Source organism: Diabrotica undecimpunctata, chromosome 2 (genome assembly GCF_040954645.1).
Source record: "Diabrotica undecimpunctata isolate CICGRU chromosome 2, icDiaUnde3, whole genome shotgun sequence".
In the NCBI taxonomy this organism is placed as follows: Eukaryota; Metazoa; Arthropoda; class Insecta; order Coleoptera; family Chrysomelidae; genus Diabrotica; species Diabrotica undecimpunctata.
In genome coordinates this window covers 145847312-145869364 of record NC_092804.1, presented here as the reverse complement: position 1 = coordinate 145869364, position 22053 = coordinate 145847312, and the positions used below count along the sequence as shown (strand labels likewise).

General features: G+C 31.6%; 1 protein-coding gene across 1 annotated transcript in view; it reads left to right on the top strand.

Moving 5' to 3' along the window:
• The window catches only part of TTLL5 (Tubulin tyrosine ligase-like 5), a 65398-nt gene that overhangs the window by 21248 nt on the left and 22097 nt on the right, over window positions 1-22053 (top strand). Inside the window, exons 3-12 of the mRNA XM_072523677.1 lie at window positions 441-733; window positions 1916-2158; window positions 2882-3158; window positions 7101-7300; window positions 8858-9084; window positions 13437-13644; window positions 16271-16465; window positions 18086-18245; window positions 18959-19109; window positions 21401-21567. Of these exons, the coding sequence (XP_072379778.1) occupies window positions 441-733; window positions 1916-2158; window positions 2882-3158; window positions 7101-7300; window positions 8858-9084; window positions 13437-13644; window positions 16271-16465; window positions 18086-18245; window positions 18959-19109; window positions 21401-21567 (2121 nt within the window). The remainder of the gene's footprint in view (window positions 1-440; window positions 734-1915; window positions 2159-2881; window positions 3159-7100; window positions 7301-8857; window positions 9085-13436; window positions 13645-16270; window positions 16466-18085; window positions 18246-18958; window positions 19110-21400; window positions 21568-22053) is intronic.

Sequence of the window (22053 nt, the reverse complement as noted above, 5' to 3'; positions counted from 1 at the left end):
AAATAGGAAGAATTTAAATAATTTACCTTAAATGATATTTTATAAGGCTTCAAGCTAACTGCAGAGTGCCTGATGACTTTAGCTTTTATATTATAACTTTTACTATTACTGTTTTTAAATATATGCTCTTTCACGTGAAAAACTTGATTTGCCAGTACTAGATTTTTCCCTTTCTTTTCCGTTTGTGGTTGAAAGGATATATTTTGATGAATTTTGAGAAATCCAGTTTTTAATACTACATTTATTTTGTACATAAACTAAAAAAATATAATTAAAAAGTTAATTATTAATAATTGTCAATTTCGCATGTATTTAACAATGTCAAACATATGTCATATGTTTAACCTGAAAATAGGTAGGTCCAAAACTGTCAGATGAAGGCGGTAGGTGTCGCGTCAGTCACGCACGGAGCGAATAGTTACCATTAATAATTTTTTTAGTACCGAAATACCTCCAAACGAACCCGTTCCGACCATTTCCGAAGAAGAATGGATTTCAGGAGGTTCTTTAGGATCTCGTAACACTGTCCTTATTTTTAAAAGTTCAGCTTTAGCTAGTGCATCAGAAGCATCGATACAAGAAAAGCCTGCATGTAAATTACATATTACTTACAAAGTATTACAAGCCGAATCGAAATTATTGTCTAAATTATTGGATTGTCATGGTATTACCGAAGTCGCTCCGAATTCATCAGATTTTAACTTATTATGGACCGGATCACATCCTAAACCAGGTTCGTATATCAGAATTTGTAAATTACTGCGATAAGTCTTTAGTTTCTTCCTGTGTTAGCTATAAAAATGTTATTTAACAAAGACATCAGCAAAATTGATTTGTTCTGCATAGTGCAGTATGTAAATTCAACCGATATACAGCACACACCAATTGTGATGTGATGCGCAAATGATGACTTTTTATCTCGAGGTACCGACTGTAGAAATGATCGGAAGCTCGGCATCCATTCAGTGGCGAATCTGCGAGGTGATATATATAGATAACGAGCAAAATGAAGTCACTATCGATAGCGATTAAAGTAAATTGTATTATTATTATTTTTGAAAAAAATATATTAAGAAGGATATTGGGACCATTTGCGACATAGATATATGAAGAATAAGGTTCAATTACGAGTTAAATGACTATTACAAAGAACCCCCTATAGCAAATGATACAAAAATACAAAGATTGCGCTTGACAGGTCACCTTATAATAATGAATAATAACAGAACACCTAGTAGAAGGCTTAGTAGAACTATGGTGGGACGTCGGCCAATAGGCAGACCAAGGAAGAAGTGGATAGAGGAAGTTAAAACATATGCTAAAGAGATATTGAGAGTGGATAACTGGAGGAGAGATGTCGAGGAAAGGGACGGTTTGCAGTGTGAAACGTGGAAGTTTGATAAATTTCTGAAAGTGGGAGATAAGTAAGGTCAAAGATTTACGTATTGATATTCGTAGAAGAAAATATGGTTGGATTGACTGCGTCTTAAAAAAGGGTAAAAGTAAGGTTTATCACTCCGCTCTGTTCTACAGCAGTCCTGGAAGTAGAAGGAAAAGGTGTCCTAAATCCACCGTACTCTGTGGTCCAAAATGTTCCTGAATAGAACAATCATTAGATGAACAACAGAGCTAGTTTGAAGAAGATTCCTCAACATACATAGTTTTAGATAGTGAATTCTTAGTAATTATCTAAATCACTATGTAGGGACTAAAATACCTTAAAAATCCTACAGCAAGGAAACGGGGTGATATTTCTGCAGTAACTAATAAGAGCTAAAGTAGGGGTACTAGTTCTCATAGCCAATGAAAAAATGAATTCATTGACCTACAATACAGTTGTAAAAATTAGTAAAATTGTTACAAAAAACATTTATAAACATAAATATAGTCTAACTATCTTGTTCATTATGCTTAGGTACAATAAGGTCATTAGCTCCGCACCAAAGAGTAAACCATTTTCCTCGATCCTATGAGTTAACCCGCAAAGATCGACTGTATAAGAATATAGAGCGTATGCAGCATGCCAAAGGACTGAAAAATTTTGATTTCATCCCACAAACATTCGTCATGCCCATCGAGTACCGTGATCTGTGTTCAACACATCATCGAGTAAAAGGACCTTGGATAGTTAAACCTGTAGCCTCAAGCAGGGGTAGAGGTATGTACCTTGTATAAATATTTTTTAAGTGAATACTTCTATGCGCTCGGTATGATGTTTTGCACGGGCTCGAAATTCTATTTAGCGTGACTCGAAAAATCGAGACGGGTGTAGTAACCTTGCGGTATACCGTAATATATTTTTTTTGTAATTACTCGAGAACGACAGGATCGATTTGGTTAAGTAACCTTGCGGTATACCGTAATATATTTTTTTTGTAATTACTCGAGAACGACAGGATCGATTTGGTTAATTTATATTTTAAAATATTGGTATGAAATAAAATAAAATAAATTAAATAAAATGAAATAAAAATAAATAAAATTAAATAAAATTAAATAAAATTAGGATTTTTATATAGAGAATAGAAAATGGAAAGTTTTTAATGAAAATTAATTAATATACTTTCCCATTATTCCTGATTCATTTTAGAATATAACGATAATCAAAATGAAATAATATATAATACATAAATATAAGACAATAATGAAAATGTACATGATGAATAAATTCTATAGGTATTATATTAAACAATGTATGTACTTTCACCTGTAAAAAGTTTGATTTTCAAATATCTTTTCTACTATAAATAAAATTTATAAAAAAACACGGTTTTTGGAGGAAGCCTTAAGGCTAATTTGAACTTTCTTGGCTCAAGTGTGGGGTTTTCATAAGTATTGATTAGTTAATTTTTATCGATTTACGAAATGTACATTTTTTTAGGTATTTTTATCGTTGAAACTCCAAATCAAGTGCCTCTAGAAGAACCAGTAGTAGTGGCCAAATATATTTCCAATCCTCTTTTAGTAGCTGGTCATAAATGCGACCTGAGATTATATGTAGTGGTAACCAGTTTTGATCCGTTGCTAATTTATATTTATGAAGAAGGTTTAGTGAGATTTGCTACTGTTAAATATGATGCTAGTCACAAGCAGCTATGGAACCCATGCATGCATCTATGTAATTATAGTATTAATAAATATCATAGTGATTATGTCAAGTAAGTATTAATTTTCTGTTATAAGTTTGATGTAGATCTAACTTGATATGCCTTTGAAAATAATAGTGATTATCATAGTGATTACTATTTGACAATAAAAATAAAATAATAACTAGCCTGGAATGTTTATAACTAAGTAATTTAAAACAATAAGAATAACAGTTACTATGAACTACCGCGGAAATAGCATGCTTCAGTCTCTTTAGATCCAAGCTAACCGCTATAAACATATCGTGGCATCACATTCATCATCAGTACTATGACAGCCTTAGTAAAATTTCCTTGTCTATTTCGCCAGTCGCTCATGTGCCTAATGCCAACTGTGGCCAATTTGCCACGTCATCTACATCATTCTTCCACCCCAAGTTTGGTCTACCACTACTCCTATTTCCCAAAAGCAGCGAGAATAGCGGTTCTCTTCTTTATACATATTTCTTACAGATCTCAAATTTATATCGTCTTCTCCAGTTTTTAACGTTTTAACGTTATTACGTTAATTAACAGCTCAGAACGCTGTTATACCCTGATTTGAAATATCATCATCATCATCATTCTGGCTTTACAACCCTGTGTGGGTCCTAGCCTTCTCAAGAATTTCTCTCCAGTCGTCCCTATCCATCGCCTTCCTCAGCCAAGCACGTATTCCCATATTTCTCATGTCTTTGTCAAGGAACCTTGTTCTGGGACTTCCTCTTCTTCTCTTACCGATGGGTCTATCAGGGAGCGTTTTTCTAGCTGGATCATTTTGTTCCATTCGCATTACATGCCCTATCCACCTTAGACGTCTTATCTTAATATATTTTACGATATATGGTTCCTGGTATATTCTAGAAAGTTCAAATTTTTATCGTATTCTCCACACTCTATAGTCATTAACCACTCCATAAATTCGTCTTAGTACTTTTCGAAACATCCTAACATGTTTTCATTACTTTTTGTTAGAGTCCAAGTCTCTGACCCACATGTTATAACTAGGCGTATTATTGTTTTGTACAGTTTTATTTTTGTATTTCTCGATACAATTGTGGATTTAAGGAGGAGATGGGCCCCAACGTAGCATCTGTTGGCCTTGCAAATTCTGCGTTTTATTTCTGGTACGCTCCCAGGTATACAAATTCGTTCACTGCTTCGATGCCGTCATTATATGTAACAAGTGGTAGTAGGATTTGTGGTTGCGTGCTTATTTTCATATACTTTGTTTTGTTGGTGTTTATTATTAAACCCATTTTTGTAGCTTATTCTTTTAAAGCTACATGCGCCGCTTGTACAACGATATTGATATCATCAGCATAGGCAAGGATGTGCACTGATTTATTATATATTGAACCAATGGTTGTGATTTGTGACATACGTATTACTTTTTTCAGAGCCAGATTAAATAGTATACAGGAGAGAGGGCTCTCTGGCGCAGCCCTTTATTTGTTTTAAAAGGTACAGTTCCCCCTAAATTCGTACTCTACATTAAACTTTTTCAAGAGTTAGTTTTGTTAAATTTACCAACTGATTTGGTATTACTAGCTCTTTCATTGCTTTGAACATTTCCATTCTATTCACAGAGTCGTAGGCTGCTTTGTAGTCTATAAATATGTGATGAGTATCTGTGCCATGTTCCAGTGTTTTTTCTAAAATTTGTCTCAAGGTTGCAGTCTGATGAATTGTCGATTTACCACCTCGGAAACCAGCCTGATATTTTCCTACTATCCGTTCTGCGTATGGTGCCATACGGTGACATAGCACTGTGGAAAATATTTTATACACTGCATTTAGAAGTAGGGATGCGACATCGGTAAAAAACATCGATGTTGAGCATCGATAGTAACATCGAACCTGAACATCGATAGTAACGATATATCGAAACGAAAACATCGATTTTATAGAAACATCGATGTTTTTACAAATGTTGAATAATGCGAAAATAATATATTAAATAAGTATTATATAAACGTGATATAATTGCTGAAAAACGTGGTGTAACTGTGTAACCTCAACCTAATATTAAACAATTAAAAATTATCTAGATATATATATATATATATATATATATATATATATATATATATATATCTTAAACATATAACCAAATTATTAGAAAAAAAAAAACAAATAAGTAATATATTAAAAGTATAAGCCCCAATAATGCTTATCAATGTCTTGTAAAAATAGCAGTTTTAATGGCAGCTTTTGTTTTATCCTGTTTCATTGCTAGGATTTACCGGGTTAACTTTAACGAAAGTACAAGCTGAATATAGCCGCAAATGTCAACCATGGAAAAAATATTTCGGTTTGGCAGTGTTGGCATGTTTTTATGTTGTACACTTCAAATATAAAGAGAGAAAACGTTAGAAAAGTATATTTTGATTATGTATTATGTTATGAATTCTGGAATTTTTAATTTATATAAAACAAGAACGAGTAAATATTTGTTTTCTTTGGAGATTGCAGTTAATTATTAGAATTTTTTTTGGCAATTGCCCTTTAATAAATAGATTTGCGGATAGATTTGGCAATCGTCAAACCAGACAAAAATTTGCTTGTTATTGTTTTATATAAATTAAAAATTGCAGAATTCATAACATAATATAATCAAAATGTACTTTTTAAAAGCTTTCTCTTTTTATATTTGAAGCATACAACATATTATGCATTATAAACACATCCCAACACTGCCAAACCGACTTATTTTGTTCCATGGTTGACATTTGCGGCTATATTCAGCTCGAACTTTCGTTAAAATTAACTATTTACCGGGTAACTTTAATGAGCGTGTCATTATATAAATTACCAGCATGTGAAAGCAGTAATCTATACAAATGGTATTCGATGTTTTTATTTAAGATCGATGTTACCATCGATGTTAACGAATACCTAAATATCGATGGCAAAACATCGACCATTGAACGCTCAACATCGATGTTTTTCAATCCTTTTCAAATTCCTATGTGGTTAGAGCATTCAAAGATATCTCCTTTTTTGTGTATGGTGCAAAGTATTCCAATATTCCAATCATTTGGGAGGTATTTCTGTGTTCATATTTCCTTTACAACCTACCGTAATGCCCTTATGGTATCATGGTCACCTTCTGTATATAGTTTAGCTGGGAGATTACCTATTCCGAGTAATTTGTTTCTGGCTAGTTTTTTAACTGCATCTTCAACTTCAAGAATCGTTGGTGGTTCCTCTTCCCTCTCGTCTGTCCCCTTACCTCATTTCTTTCATCCTCCAGGTTTTCTTCTTCTTCCTCTATATTAAGTGCCTGGTTAAAGTATTCTACTCATCTATTCAATTCGTCTTTTCTTGTTGTTAATAGGTCGCCATTGCTCTGAATTCTTTCTCTCTGTTGAAGTTTTCTATATATTTAAATTCCTTATTTAAGTGGTTTCGTTTTTTTCTTTTGTGTATCCTCTTTTCTTCTCTTCTCTTTGTCTGGTAATTCTTTACACTTGTTCTAGTTCGTCGGGTAAACATCTTTCTGTAGGCTTCATTTTTTTTTCTTTTGTTGCATTCTTGCATTCATCGTCAAACCAATGATTTCTACGGGCACAAATTTCTGTTCCTATTTCATCTTTCGTTACTGCTTTAATATCTTCCTTTATTCTGGTCCTATATGAAATATCAACGAGCTAAAAAATATTAATATTGAATTCATTATTGACATGACATGAATATCTGATCTATTACGGACCTATTACCCAGGATAGAAAGAACTCTAAAGATCGCCTGAGAGAAGAAATATAGTGAAAACTATTGAAAGTCCTTAGTAGTAGTAGATAGAGATTTGTTAAATAATGTTTAAATAAATATTTAAATTTGTCAAATAAAAAATATCATTCAGCTTCTAAATGTATTTGCATTGAGCAACTTATAGTATGTATAATTAATAATTCTACATAAACCTAGATAAGATTATTTTTTTTTCTTAATTCGTTTCTTCTTGAAATTTAGATCGGATGATCCTTCAGCCGAAAATGTTGGTCATAAATGGACTCTAAGTGCTTTATTAAGACATTTGAAATCTGAAGGTAAAGATACGGCGCTATTGATGTCTCAAATTGAGGATATGATTATTAAAGCAATCTTGGCGTGTGCTAATTCTGTGATATCAGCTTGTAAAATGTTTATTCCCTTTACCAACAATTGCTTCGGTAAGTAAATTAATATATTATTTTAACTTAGTAAAAAGTCACTATAAATGGTAGTTTTTATATGTATCCGAGCCCCTTCCCCTGCTTAATTATCCTGGAATTTTATTTATTTTCGACAATAAGAAAAATAAATTTGCTATATCCTGGCTTTTCATTCACTTACATTAACTATGCAATATACATAATATGAGGCTATTACTGCAATAACGGACTAACCCTAATATTAATGAGTGTTAGAAAGTGGGTTTGAAAAAAAGTGAAAATTAGCAGATCCACTATAACCTTGTTTAAGAATATTTTTTGGTTTGAATGAATGGAAGTGTGTTAGATATTACTTATTTGATAAATTTGATCAAAAATTTTGGATAAACACCTATATTCGATTTTTTAATGTTGGTTGGTTCACTTTGCATTTCAAATATTTTTAGTTAGTGAATGGGTTATCCCACAAAATAATACACTCGATATTGTATCAAAGACTTTATTACCACAGAATGTGTATAGAAACATCAGAAGTTAGAATGTCTAATCCTCTTAGTCGTCAAATGGGACAATTACTTCACTTTTGGAAGACCATTAACTGAAGAAGGTCCATTACCATATGGATACAGAAGTCCATTCTATTACCATTTGGATACAGAAGTCAGAATACATAATAAGTCATTTTGATTTTACGAAATTTTTTATGTAAAATAATATGCAGGACCCTACCTCTTAAGGACTCCTAGAGGTGACGGTTTCATCCCACACAAACATAAATGAGTTGTTAGTTCCCATTTCATGAATATTGAACCAGTAGGTCCATAATTGTCGCTTTTAACAAATTCCTGTGGTAAGCACAGGTGTAGGTAAAGTCTTTATCAGATCGAAACAGATGACCAACGCGTTTCCTTTTTTTGCCATTTCGGTGTCTCTTTTTAAAGAATCTCTATCACTCTTCGCCTTCTTTTGATGAAGTTCTTTTTCAGTTTTTAGTTGTTTACTTAATTCACTATTGGCTGCCTTTATTTTGACTTCAAATAAATCACACTTCTTACGAGAGTCAGTAATTGGTGGATAAAAGTGTAAATTATATTCCTTGTTGAACGTTTCTCGGAAAATAAAATAGGTTAGGGAATTCTGCGTTTCACCTTTATATAACTCGTGCATTTACTCTACTTGTAACATCTTCATCGAAATTCATATCAACAGAATATATTTCACAATAATTAAAAGTCACAATGACAATTTACAAAAAAATCCAAACATATGAATCAAGAATGATAGAAAAACATCTAACTGATAACAGCACAATGGACTAAATGCACATTTTCCACTTTGCTTCTCTAAGATCGTATCAGATATGGAGTTCCAAAACTACTTTAATGCAGCCATCTAGTAACAAATAGAAAAATGTGGATTGGTCCACTATGCAGCTGATAGATTTCAACTAGGCAGTTAATATTCTACAATAAAATAAATTTTGAATTTTTGTGGGTTGGTCCGATATTGTACTCATAGCCTCATATATATCCATAAATGGCAATTTGATAATTTAATTTGCTATCACTTTTTCAGAACTGTATGGCTTCGATATTTTGATAGATAAAACACTCAAACCGTGGTTGTTAGAAGTTAATTTATCACCTTCATTAAATTGCGACAGTCCATTAGATGTAAGGTTAAAATCCGCCATGTTGGCTGATCTGTTATCCCTAGTGGGAATACCTGCCGTTGATCCCATGGTTAGAATTAATGATGATCATCACAAATCAAATTCAAGTATTAGATCTAATTTGACTCACGTAAGTTTCGTACCTTAGTATACTCTTTAAATTTTTAGAATGCAGAGTAAAAAGCAGATCTGAAATTGATGGTTGTATAATGTCATTAAAAATTAATAAGTAAGGACTAACAAAAAAAAAAAGAAATTTAAATGTGTGTTAAAAACATACTTTTATTGATCAGCATGTTTTTTACTTAGTTTTACTCCATCATACCATTAAATTGAACTTTCTTTTATATTTCTACTTCTAAAAGAATATTTCAGGTTCTTTTATAAACGGTTTGGCATCAAATAAAATTAAAAACAAAACAACTGTTTGAGTTGTTTTGTTTTTTGTCCAATAATTTTTTCCTTAATAATTAATAAAAAGTAAATGTTTGGTGAAAGTGGTTCTTTCAATAAAATGATGTTACAATGCTTATAATTGACAAATTATATGTTAAGTTAATTATTTAAGCAGCATGGTATAGAATTTTTCATATAAAAATCAATGCACGTCATTAAAGATTTGCGACGTCAGAACCCCACAGCGTTGCCAAAACATCAAAATAGTTAATAAGTGAGGAATTTTCAAAATGTCATAATGTCAACTATTTAAAAATAAACTATATAATCAACTGGATTTAAAAACATAAGAAAATATTCACATTTTCAAAATTTCTTTTTATTACATTACTTTTAATCCATAATATTATAAAAGATCACATAAAAATTCATAATTTTAAATACATTTTAAAACTTAACTAGTGAGGCACTAAATAAATCAATAACTTTTATTATGTAATATTGCATATAAATTAGGGAGAATTCAGTGTAACCTTAAAAAGGACAGGGAAGCTTGTGTGATAAAATGGAAATAGTGGTCTATAAAAGAAAGAATGAGTATTGTGAAATGAATTGACAGAATTACGGGAATGTAAAACGGACAGAAAGCTCAACTGATTTGTAAGATTTCAGGAATGGGTTGGATAATATTCGGGAGAACCTAGTCTAATTGCATTATGAAAAGGCCCTCCTTAAGAAACTGAAGAGTTCACCAAAAGCTAATAGTTGGTCTCGCGGTATAAACTACTATTTTTTAGGTTATCTTAACTTAAAAATAAATAGAAATGTTAAAACTTATTCTTCAATATTCGCATTATCCAGATACATCGACAGGGTAAAGAAAATCTACATATAATATACAAATATACCAACATTTAAAAAAAATACAATTATTTATTTATTAACGGGTTTCACACAATTATATTTAAAATATTACAAAAATAAGTTACAGTAGACGCTTTACGCTTTCTTTTCAAAGATTCTCCAAGCACATAGACATAAAACAAGGTCTATTTTACTACCATTTAGAATCATTCTATCCATTGGTGAATGTTTAACAAAATTACACCTATGAAACTATTTATAAATACAATTTATTAATATGTATAATATATTGTGAATCAAATTGTGTAAGAAATCAAAACATAAACAATATTCTTACTCTAAAAATGCGGCAACACTGTTAACAATTTTGCCAAACGCTGTACTGTCATTGCCGGTTTAAGTAATCCCGTACCAGTGGCGTACGATTGTCTAATCTGTTTAATTAAAATTATTATTTTGTAGATACTATTTTATTGGGAATAAGTCACAATTGAAGGTTAAAATAAGTTAATTAATAAACACAAGTTTATTAATAAACTACTGACTTTCCCAATAAAATAGTATCTATTTTAAAATGTCACAAGAAAATAGCTTCAGAACATTATTATTTTGTGGAGTATTAAACTTAAACAGTTACTTTATAAAATTTATATTATTAATAATAAAAAATGTGTTTGCTTATTTAATCAATATATTTCTAAAATTCTCAATATAATCACGATTACATTTTTCATATTATTATACCATGTTGACGCCTATGAAAGATCGAGCAGTTCCGTATGGGTATCGTATTATTAGCTGTGTTAGGGAAATTTGAACTCTAAGGTAGATGTTATGGAAATTTTAAATCCAAGTGACGTCAGTTTGAATCAATCGTGACGTGCAATGATTTTACTTTAAAAAATACTATACTTTTATTCCATACGGTATAAAATGGCTTCAATACGTGTAAATAGAGTACAGTCTGTTCGGAAATATAACATCTTTACTTATCGGTTTGTTAGTCAGATAGCCAGGCGACCGAGTCGCATTCACTTCATTTCTGAATGATCGAGCGGACGATCAACTACTAACTTTAAATGAATCTGCTAATTGGAATGGAATTGAATACGCTGGTTATCGGATCAACACATGGATGAGCAGTACGACAAGATATGAAGTCTTGCGGCTCGGTGTTACTTTTGCATAGATCCCCATCGGAAGAGTGGGTACACTTTAAAACCAGGATATAGAGGTTATTGAAGTATAAATAAATCGTAAACTTATAAGACACTTGTTAGGTGCATTATTAACATTCATTGGACCGGAACCATTCTGCGGCGTTGTAAAGACAGTAACAAGAACGTCTACAACAAAGTGGGTAGCGCTCAAATCTCTGGAATGTTGGAGGAATTTACAAGGACAAAGATAGGTGAAACAGTTATAGAACATTCGCCAAAATCTACAGCAGACCTAAAGACAAGAACACAGTCAAAGTCATAGTAGGTCTGTTAACATGGCACTGTAAACTGAATAGGCAGTTAAGGCTGGTTGGCAGATGATGATCTATACAGATTCTGTCACCCGGAGGAAGAAACAGCAGAGCACATTTTGTGTCAGTGCGACAGCCTGGCAATTGTGTGGTTCTTTATATTAGTCGAAGAAAAGCCACCAGCAAAGATCTGCATGGAAGGTTCAATTTCGAAGATATTGGACCTTTTAAAAAGGTTCATGCTAGAGAATTAAATCTAGGATTAGATGACCACAACAGATCTGAAAAGGTTGCAGTGGATTGGGGCAAAAGCCACCTTATTGAATCTATCTAGGTGCATTGTTTTATATATTGGTTATTTGATAAATATTAAGAAATTTATTTTATTTTTTTGAATCTTGCGTTAATTTTTTAAATTTATTCGTTCAAAAAATAGTGTTTTGCTTTTCACAAAACCATGGTAGAGTCAAAAAAGTCAATGTGTAAAGATAGTTTGAGATATATAGAGAGAAAAATAATAAAATATTTTATATTGTTGTTTATTTGTGGTGTAGAAAATATAAGACGGATATAACTCTCGGAACTTGTTAACACTTTCGAGCACTTTCGTATACACGTTCCGTGTCTTCGTTTCCACTCCACAAGGGGCTGCAGGTAGTTGCGGATAGGGAGAGGTCAACATTAAAGTGGATGACCGGTTGACTGAGTCACTTTTTATATATTAGAGGGGTGAAACAAGGCTGCATGCTGATCTCGATGTTATTTAATATATACTTTGAACGTATCTTCGTAAGCGTTTGAAGAAAAAGAGGAATAAGTAGTGCATTAAAATAACATTAGACACAATGACGATGTAGTAGTTATTACTGACAGTTTAGAGAGTTTAGAAACAATAATGTCATATAATAACGGACTTTCTTTTCGGGAAATTGCGAATAGGGTTCACAGAAGTTTAGACACTGTGTTCGCAGTTTTGGCTTATTTTCATTTCGTACACACTGGATGCTACCTGTTACCCTTAAGCATCGACTTAATCGTCTTGGATGATGGAGAGAACGATTGGCTTGGAAGCAGGAATTGATTAGGTTGTATTTAGTGATGAATCTCGATTCTGTTTAGGGATGCATGATGGCCAAGCCAGGATCAGAAGGCGACATGGTGAAAGACGAAATACACTGTTTTTGTTGGCACGTGCACCGCACTGTTGTAATTATAGTGTGCGGTGTCATCGCTAATGGTTCAAGGTCACATCTAATGTTTGTCAGAGGGAGCTTGAAAGCTCAGTGATACATAAAACATATTCTTGACACATTGCGTGAGCCACCATGGACTTCTTTGAACAAGCTGTCAAGTCAATATTTTGCCCTGGCCGCCGAGATCGCCAGATTTATCCCCTTTTGAACACGTGTATGCTATGATGTGTAAGAGACTTCTTAATTTATAATTTAGAGCATCCTCCTCAAACTTTGGAAGCACTTCAGGATGAGTTAATTAGGGCATGCAACAAAATACCTCAGGAGGATATTGACCACCTAATCAGAATTAGTACCAAATATTTTCAAAATATAATAATTTATAATTATAATGGGTGCTCCGATGTCTATGTCACTTACATAGCGTAGATTTATAGGTAGCATATTATTGGTTTTTTAACATAATTCTTAAAAAAATTATTGTTTGTTTTGTAATTACTATTTAAACAATGCATTTAATTATAAACATTCGTAGCAAAGATAAACGGTTTATTCTAGTGTAGAAGAGTACATTCTGCTGATGGATTGGGTAATAGCAACTCATCATTAAAGAAAGGGGCACATACTGTAGGAAGAGGACCATCTCCATACACAGCAGAAGAGTCTAAAATCATTCGTCTTGCTTCTGCAGAGTTTAAAAGAAGAGGTGGCTTTGTTAGAATATTTCCATCTGCTGATAGTTGGATGAAGTATTCGCAGTATTTAGGTAAGTATAATAAGGATAGAATTTTATTAAATATAAATACCAATATTGGGAACTTTATTTTCGACATAATTTGAAAGGACCTACACAACCTAAACGATAGATTGATGAACGGCTAAAGGCTCTGTGAATGATCGAGCTAAATTAGAAAGACCAAAGCATTGAATGTTTTATTACCATTTATGGAAAAAGCCTGAGAAGATACAAAATCAACGAAACACATTAATATCATATTAGCTGTAGAAATACTTGCGCGAAAGAACTGTTTTTCATCTAAACGGTCTAATGTCGTATCATTAGATTTCAAAAATATTAATTTTGCGTTCCGAAGCGTATGTTCTGAGAAATTTGGCTGTTTGCAGACTTTCTTCGAGCAAATTCCAAAGAAATCGCTGGTATAAAGCATTAAAAAGTTGTTTTTAACCATCGAAAACTGGTACCTATAAAATCCCCGGTTAGCAATCGTTTAAATGGGGTTTTACCTACTTAATAGAAATTTCCCCTGACCCCTGATAGGTGAGGCAGTGATAATTTGAAAGTAGCCAGGTAGTCAGTATCATATTGTCTCCCAGCTTAGCTGGTCGCGTCTTGGTGTCAGTTTAGTATCCGATCAAAGGGGTCGACGCATTTCTGGTTTAAGAGTTCTAGACTCTCGCGTATTAAGTATAAATAATTATTGTTATATAGCTTATAGTTTAAAGGCTACATGTTTCACAAACGCAAATTATTAATCAAGTATCTTAATACCAAAGGAAACATCCTTGGTTCACGTGACAATTTTATTAGTATCATATTTAAAATGTAACAGTTACTCGTGTGGTGTATCGCGGGCTCGTGTAAATTGGACAGTGATCGGCGGTTTAGATATAAAAACTCTGCGCTAATACTTTGGCTAGATCTTAACTTAGTTGTAGTAACAAAGTTAATCATTAAATGACGTATTGTTTAATGCTTGTGTTCTTATTTCCTACCTTAGTGGGTGGTCCTTCGAATTGAAATTAATTACATTACTTACTACACTATAAATGGTAGTAAGATCGCCATCCTAATTTGTGGAACAAATCTTCCGTTTTATTTCTACCAATCATAAAAAAGTCAAATAAACTTGTTTACTTTTTCACGTAAAATCGGAATCTGTAATAAAAACTTGGGTTTTCTATTTAAGATTTCAGTTGCTCTCAGTTCAATTTGTAGACGAGTCACCTTTAATTGAAAATTGTTATAGTATACAAAAATTTTTGAATAAAATCCTTTATAAAAAGGTATATAAAAAACCCAGTTGGGCTATGTTGAAGTAACAAAACGTTTTCGGAATAAATATTCCATCATCAGTGTCCTAAAATAGTATTTAACCACTTAATTAAAAAGAACATGAAATAATTTAAGTTTTGACTAAGGTTAATGTAAAAATGTGGTTAATACTTACTAGTTAATACATGGATGTAGCCACTAAATATGTGGGTAAAAACCCTTTAAAAATTATTAAATAAAATTTGGTTTACATTATGTCTAATTTACAGTTAAGATGTTAAAGTTACCGTTGGATTGGTAACATGGCGACATATGACTCTACATTAGTTGCGAGTCCTGAGACGGTATGTCTACGAGGACTTTGTCAAAGCAACTGATTGAAATGACAATCTTGGCAGGTTATGACGGAAGTTATGACAGAGCAGTCAGTGTAACTGTATATGTCTATTTAAGACAGAAGCCAACGTTGTTTAAAATTGTGAAAGTTGAAATAAAATAAAATTATAACAGTATCAACCATCAATGTTATTGTTTTAAATTATGTATTTGAAATGAAATTGTGGTGAGAAAATTATGTGATTATAGTTAGGCAACCAACTATACAGTGTCAAGTGGTGTGATGAAAAGATTCTAATATAAGGCCCTTTATGTTTTAATAACATTTGGTACCTGGAAAATGGAAACTAGACACTGGTGGAAAGTTGGGTTCTTGAAAAAGTATAGGAATTGATATATTTAATATGTGAGGATGTTGTTCAATGAATGAAATAAAACTATTGTGATATAAAGTTCATGTAAAAATTAACTTATAACTCAATTATATTAGGCCCTGTATGTCAAAAAATAACATTTGGTACCTGGAAAATGTAAAACTTCTTGAGTTGCAAGTTCATGAATATGAATATCTGATTGGATGTTGACAAACTGAGTGAAGTAGTTATAGTTTGTGTGTTGACAAGTATGAAATGGACAAAATTTGATGGTTTTTAAAGGGTTTTTACCCACATATTTAGTGGCTACATCCATGTATTAACTAGTAAGTATTAACCACATTTTTACATTAACCTTAGTCAAAACTTAAATTATTTCATGTTCTTTTTAATTAAGTGGTTAAATACTATTTTAGGACACTGATGATGGAATATTTATTCCGAAAACGTTTTGTCAATTCAACATAGCCCAACTGGGTTTTTTATATACCTTTTTATAAAGGATTTTATTCAAAATTTTTTAATATATGGTATACAGCCAAATACAGGAACTTTGTTTCCTTGTGGATGTTATAGTATAGTTGTCAAATTCCCTGAAAGTAGTCCCAAAAATTATTTGAGTTCCCCGGTCTGATACTAATGCTTTATATACTAATGATTTTTTTCAGATAGGACTACTGGAATACCACAATCTGGAAATCCTGGAACTAACTTTTGTTTAAGTAGTCAGCACAATTTTAATATGTTGATTTATACACATTTCTATCCGGACATTCCAGTCGCAACAAACACAAGTGACAGGCTTCAAAGTCGTTCTAGACAGACAATTGTCAAACGTGACCTGTCTGTTGATAGTCACAAAGGTAAGTACATCTAAAGATAATGTTTTTACATGTTTCATTACAAAATGTTGCTGTTTTTTAACAAAAAAAAATACAGTGATTGTTATGTGCTCTTATGTTTAGATCTTAAATTTCGAACTAATTTGGATGGCGTCAAGCTTTATTTGATAATAATTCTGGTACAATACACACTGTAGTTTTGCATTCGTTTGTGAATCAACAGTAAATCCCACTGATAGGTGTTTGTTACTTGTAACTCTTTAAACTGGGCAACACATGTGTTATCTTGTTGTAAACAAAATAGATCAGCTTAATGTAATATTATGCTTAATGTAATATACATATGTTTTTCTGCACACTGGCTCAGAGAAAACGAATTAACAACATCAACGCTTGAAGTGTATTTTTTGTCAACTTTCTATTTACAGAAGGTAAGAAAATATAATGTTGCAATTGTTAGCGATAATCAAATCTCTACACGACCTGTTTGCCTTAATGATATATCATGTGAATATGAGGATGGATTGTGGGCATTAGAAATTATAGATATTAAAATTATTTTAGTAACAGTGTATAGAACCGGAAATGGGAATTTTTAAGTTTTTCTAGACCTATCTGAAAAGTTATTAGTGTTTTGCTCAATTTTTTATTGGAAATTTTACTATTGAAATCGATGGAAGCAGTGATGAAAGCGAATCTATGGAGCAGTGAATGACAATGTAGTGTGGAGAAGACGATACATGTTCGAACTTTATAGAATATACCAGGAACCTGATATCGTAAAACATATTAAGATAGGACGTCTGAGGTGGATAGGACAGGTAATGTGGATGGAACAAAATGACCCAATAGAAAAACGCTCCTTTATAGACCCATTGGTCAGAGAAGAAGAGGAGGACCCAGAACAAGGTTCCTTGATAACATCGATAAGACATGAGAACTATGGGAATACGTGCTTGGCGGAGAAAGGCGATGGATAGGGACGACTGTAATAGAACTGACTCCTGTAATTCTTATTAAAGCAATATGATAAAAACTTTTTGCCCCAAAAATGCCTTATTTTTTGTGAACTGGGCCGAAAAAGTAAACTAAGGCTTAAATGTTAATGTTTTCTTTACTGGAATCTAATAAAAGTGACCAAAAATCAAGAAACACAAAAAATAAATAAAAAAAAGTAAATAAAATAACCTAAAAAAATTACGTAAAAAGCCAACAAAAATATGTAATTGTCTTAATCATAACAAACGTAATTAAAAAATAATAATTATTAGTGATATTTAGTATTAATTTGTGTAAAAATAATTTTTATTAAATTTTTCGAAACAATATGGCTGCTATGCACAAAAAGTAAAATTTTATGTACATTCGACACTGTTGCCACTTTTAAAAAGCCCTAAAAATTTGATTTAAAAATATTAATCTAATCTAACTTAAAAACCTAACCTAACCCAACCAAACCTAACCTAACGAAAATTCACCTATCCATATCTAACCTAACACTGCTAATAAACCCGTAATTTTTGTTAAAGTAGCTAAGAATAAAATGTTTTTAAAAAATTTAAATTTAAAAAATTATCTACAAAATCTAATAGTGAGCAGAAATTCCTTTTTTCAAATAAGTGTTTATTTAATTTTTTGCAGCAACTTACAAGAACTTAAATACCAGACAAGACAGGTACGAGCGAATGTTAAGTCAAGGACATAAGTCATCACTAGCCCCCTGTAAAACAGCTAGAGAAACGCAATGCCTAGATATGAAAAAGAAAATAATTGAGATGTTGCAAACTGGAAAACGCATAACGTAAGTAATTTAGTAACTCTTATATTCAACCATTTTTTATTTTCTATATATGTTCTTGTTATCTAACATCTCTCGCCATCCGATAGGGATCAATGATCGAGTCTTACCAAGCAATAGGATCGTATCTCTCACTGTACTACTCATCAATTGGCTAATTTGAGTCAGAATTCCAATTCAAAGCCAAAACTCAACTTGGAATTTTATACATCATTTGAACAATTTTTGGCTGATCTGTGGCGTGTGTGATATAAAAATTAGTATTAACTTACTAACTTGCAAGGCTGGAATGTTTTGATTTTGGTGGCGGCTTCTTCATCTGGAAGTCATCTTCAGGGCTTGGATTTGGTTCGCGGTCTCGTTTTTCGGATTTTAAATGGTTTGGCGGAAGTATTGGACGGAACTTTCTGGTGTTTAATGGGGGATAACCCTTGTTAAGGGTAAATAGACGTCTTCATCTCTTTTATTACGACAATTGGGCTGTTTTTGACCATAAGATCTTTTCATATATAATATATTATATACTCTATAATTTATGTAAACACATGGATTATAATTTTGGTATTTTCTATTCTGTGATCAATGTAGGAATAATGGAGGACTAGGCAAAATTAAATTTGGAACTTTGGATTGAATTGGAATGTTCGTAGATTTTAGACTGACAAAAAATTAAAAAGTGTTTTGTCAAATATTTATGTACATACATTTATTTGTAGGCAATGGCAAGCTAGAAAAACATTTAGCCATTATTTGGGCTGCATATTACGAAGAATTGTTAAAGGACCAGATCAAGATGACCACGTCGAGATTGTCTTGAAATTTATGCAAAAAGCATCAAATTATTTGAGAACTCCGTTCAACGTTAAGGTGTGTACTAAATATGTAATTAGATTAGATTTTAATATGAGTAGTTTTAATTTGCAATTATCATAGTGTTTTAATTTCATTTAAGTTGATTAATTGTTGATATTAATTTATTTATTTAAAATTCAATCAATGTATTCAAATCAATTATATTTCACATTATCGAAAATTGCATTACCAAAAGTTGTTTGGACTTAAAGACTATGTTTATATGCAATTACATCCTTCTCATTGAAAAAAAAAATTTTTCTCAAATTACCGATAGGATTACCGAAGGATGCAACCATCAGATAGCAAATTTTATCAGTTTTATTCGAGGTATGTCAAAAAATACAATTTTCACCCAAGAGTAAAGTACCTTTATTTTTTACAATATTGAAAATTGTTATTATAAAAAGTTGTTCAGACTTAAAAACTATGCTTGAATATGCAATTAGATCCTTCTAATTGAATTTTTTTTCGTTCTCAAAATTCATGTTTTTTGACCTACCTCGTATAAGATGGAAAAAATGTATTATCTGATAATTGCATCTAAGGTTTTATTAAATCTTGAATAGACCATGTGTGGCACATCATTAGACAGGTCAGCGAATATAGACAGACGCATATAGAAGCATATTTTAAATTAACGACCGCATAAACTTTATTATATTATTTGCAAATTTCTACACATTTAAATTAAAAATGACAAACGTTGAATGAATCACAATATTTTTGTTCTACAAAAAAATATGGTGAATGAGTAGAATTTGATCTCTAATTTTATATAATACAAAATTTTAGGGCTAAGCATTCCCAGCCCCACTCCAACGAATATAGACGCATATATGCGCTTATATTCTTTGGCCCCTCTTTCATATTTTAGAAGCAGTAACAGTTTGTTGCTGACGGACGGTGCGGTGGTGAAGGAGGATCATATGAGCGCTCCCTGGTATTGCTAGAACAGAAGTAAAAAAGTAAAACATTCCAACACAGCATATAACCAAAAAAAAATTACGTAGAAGTGTGCTTCTATATGCGTCTATATTCATCACACGGGTATTTCGCTGTAGAATTCAGATTTTTTCCATATTAACTCAAATGAAACCGACAGCTCACACAATACTCTATTCTTGTGAAAAAGTATCAGTTTATTGAAAGTGTTACCTCCTAATATATATATATATATATATATATATATATATATATATATATATATATATATATATATATATATATATATATATATATATATATATATATATATTGAGTTATAGTATCAGCAATCGGTCTGTAGGAAATAAAACTCTATTTGTTCTATGTTCAATTAGAATAAATATTATATGTAAACAAAGTGAATATTTCAATATTAAAACTATAACAGTAAAAATTAAATTTTTTTTATCAACATATCTACATAAATGACATGTCATTTATATAGATATCAGATATGTTAATCATCATCATCATTTTGGCTTTACAACCCTGTGTGGGTCCTAGCCTCCCCAAGAATTTTTCTCCAGTCGTCCCTATCCATCGCCTTCCTCCGCCAAGCACGTATTTCCATATTTCTCATGTCTTCATCGATGTTATCTAGGAATCTTGTTCTGGGTCTTCCTCTTCTTCTTTGACCAATAGGTCTATCAAGGAGCAGATATGTTAATACAGTCACAAAATCGTAACGAAATATTGAGACTGTTCACAAATAGAGTTTTATTTCCTACAAACCGATTGCTGATACTATAAATCAATATTTAAAACAGTACGGTCGAAAATAATTTGAAATATATTTTATATATAAAGATTTGGAAAAAATTTTACGGAACATAGGATTTTTAATACAATAACTCAGATCCTCTGATTTGCAATTAACCAGTGTAAATTTCTATATAACGTCGCGATGTTTTATAATTAATTCATTTGTTGGACTGGAGTCTCAATTCATGCCGCGATGCTGCCAATGTAAGTGTAAAAACGAAACACAGCTAGAGTGCATGTCAATTCGCAAAACGTACATATTTATAAATATAGATATGGAATTAAAAATATTATTTAACTAAAAAAATGATTATGTTTTATTGCCAAAACGGCTTGAAAAAAAGTAGATTTCTAAAAATAAAAATAAAAAAGAATTTCAAAAAGAAAATAATAATTTTAATTTGAAATTATAAAGAATATTTGGAATAATAAATGTATTTAAGTATAAATTTAATAATTCAAATAATGTATATATGTATACGTATGGTTATGAAATGCCCTTATGAGATTACACGATTCAGTGGTGTGGATTTGGAATTACTTATTTTTATTTACAGACGCCGAGTCAAAAACTCGATTACAAAGATAGAGCAGCTGTTATAGCTAAACAATTAAACGACTTCTTGTACCTGTACAACAGAGAAACGGATATGTATGTCGATAAAACTGAAAAAGCTGGTCAAATACCAAAGAAAATTTATAATGAGTTTCTAGAAAACGCTAGGTAAGTTGTAGAAACACTACTTGTTAAGATTTATAATCGTAAATTAGACTTTCATATATTTTTTTTAAGTCACAGAATCGTACAGAGTAATCTTTCAATTTAAAATATTTAACGTTCTTAGTTTGGAGTGTTTATGTCTGGATAGTGCTTCCTTAATACAAAAATGAACGATATTAACCAACTGAAAAATAAAACAGTAAAGGAAAAGGTACAAAAACGCCTAAAAGAAAAAACGTGGGCTCGTACAGAAAAACCATGGGCCCGTACAGAAACAGATAACACAGATGTAGACTAGAAAATTTGCACAAAGTAAGTCAAGAAATAACAGAAAAATACTTAAAACCTGAAAGAACAAATAAAAAGGAATGGATGACGGAGGAGATTCTATGTATGATGGAAGACAGAAGAAACGCTAAAGATAATAAGAATTACTACAACAACATAAATAACGAAATAAAAAGGGCTATTAAAATAGCAAAAGAAAAT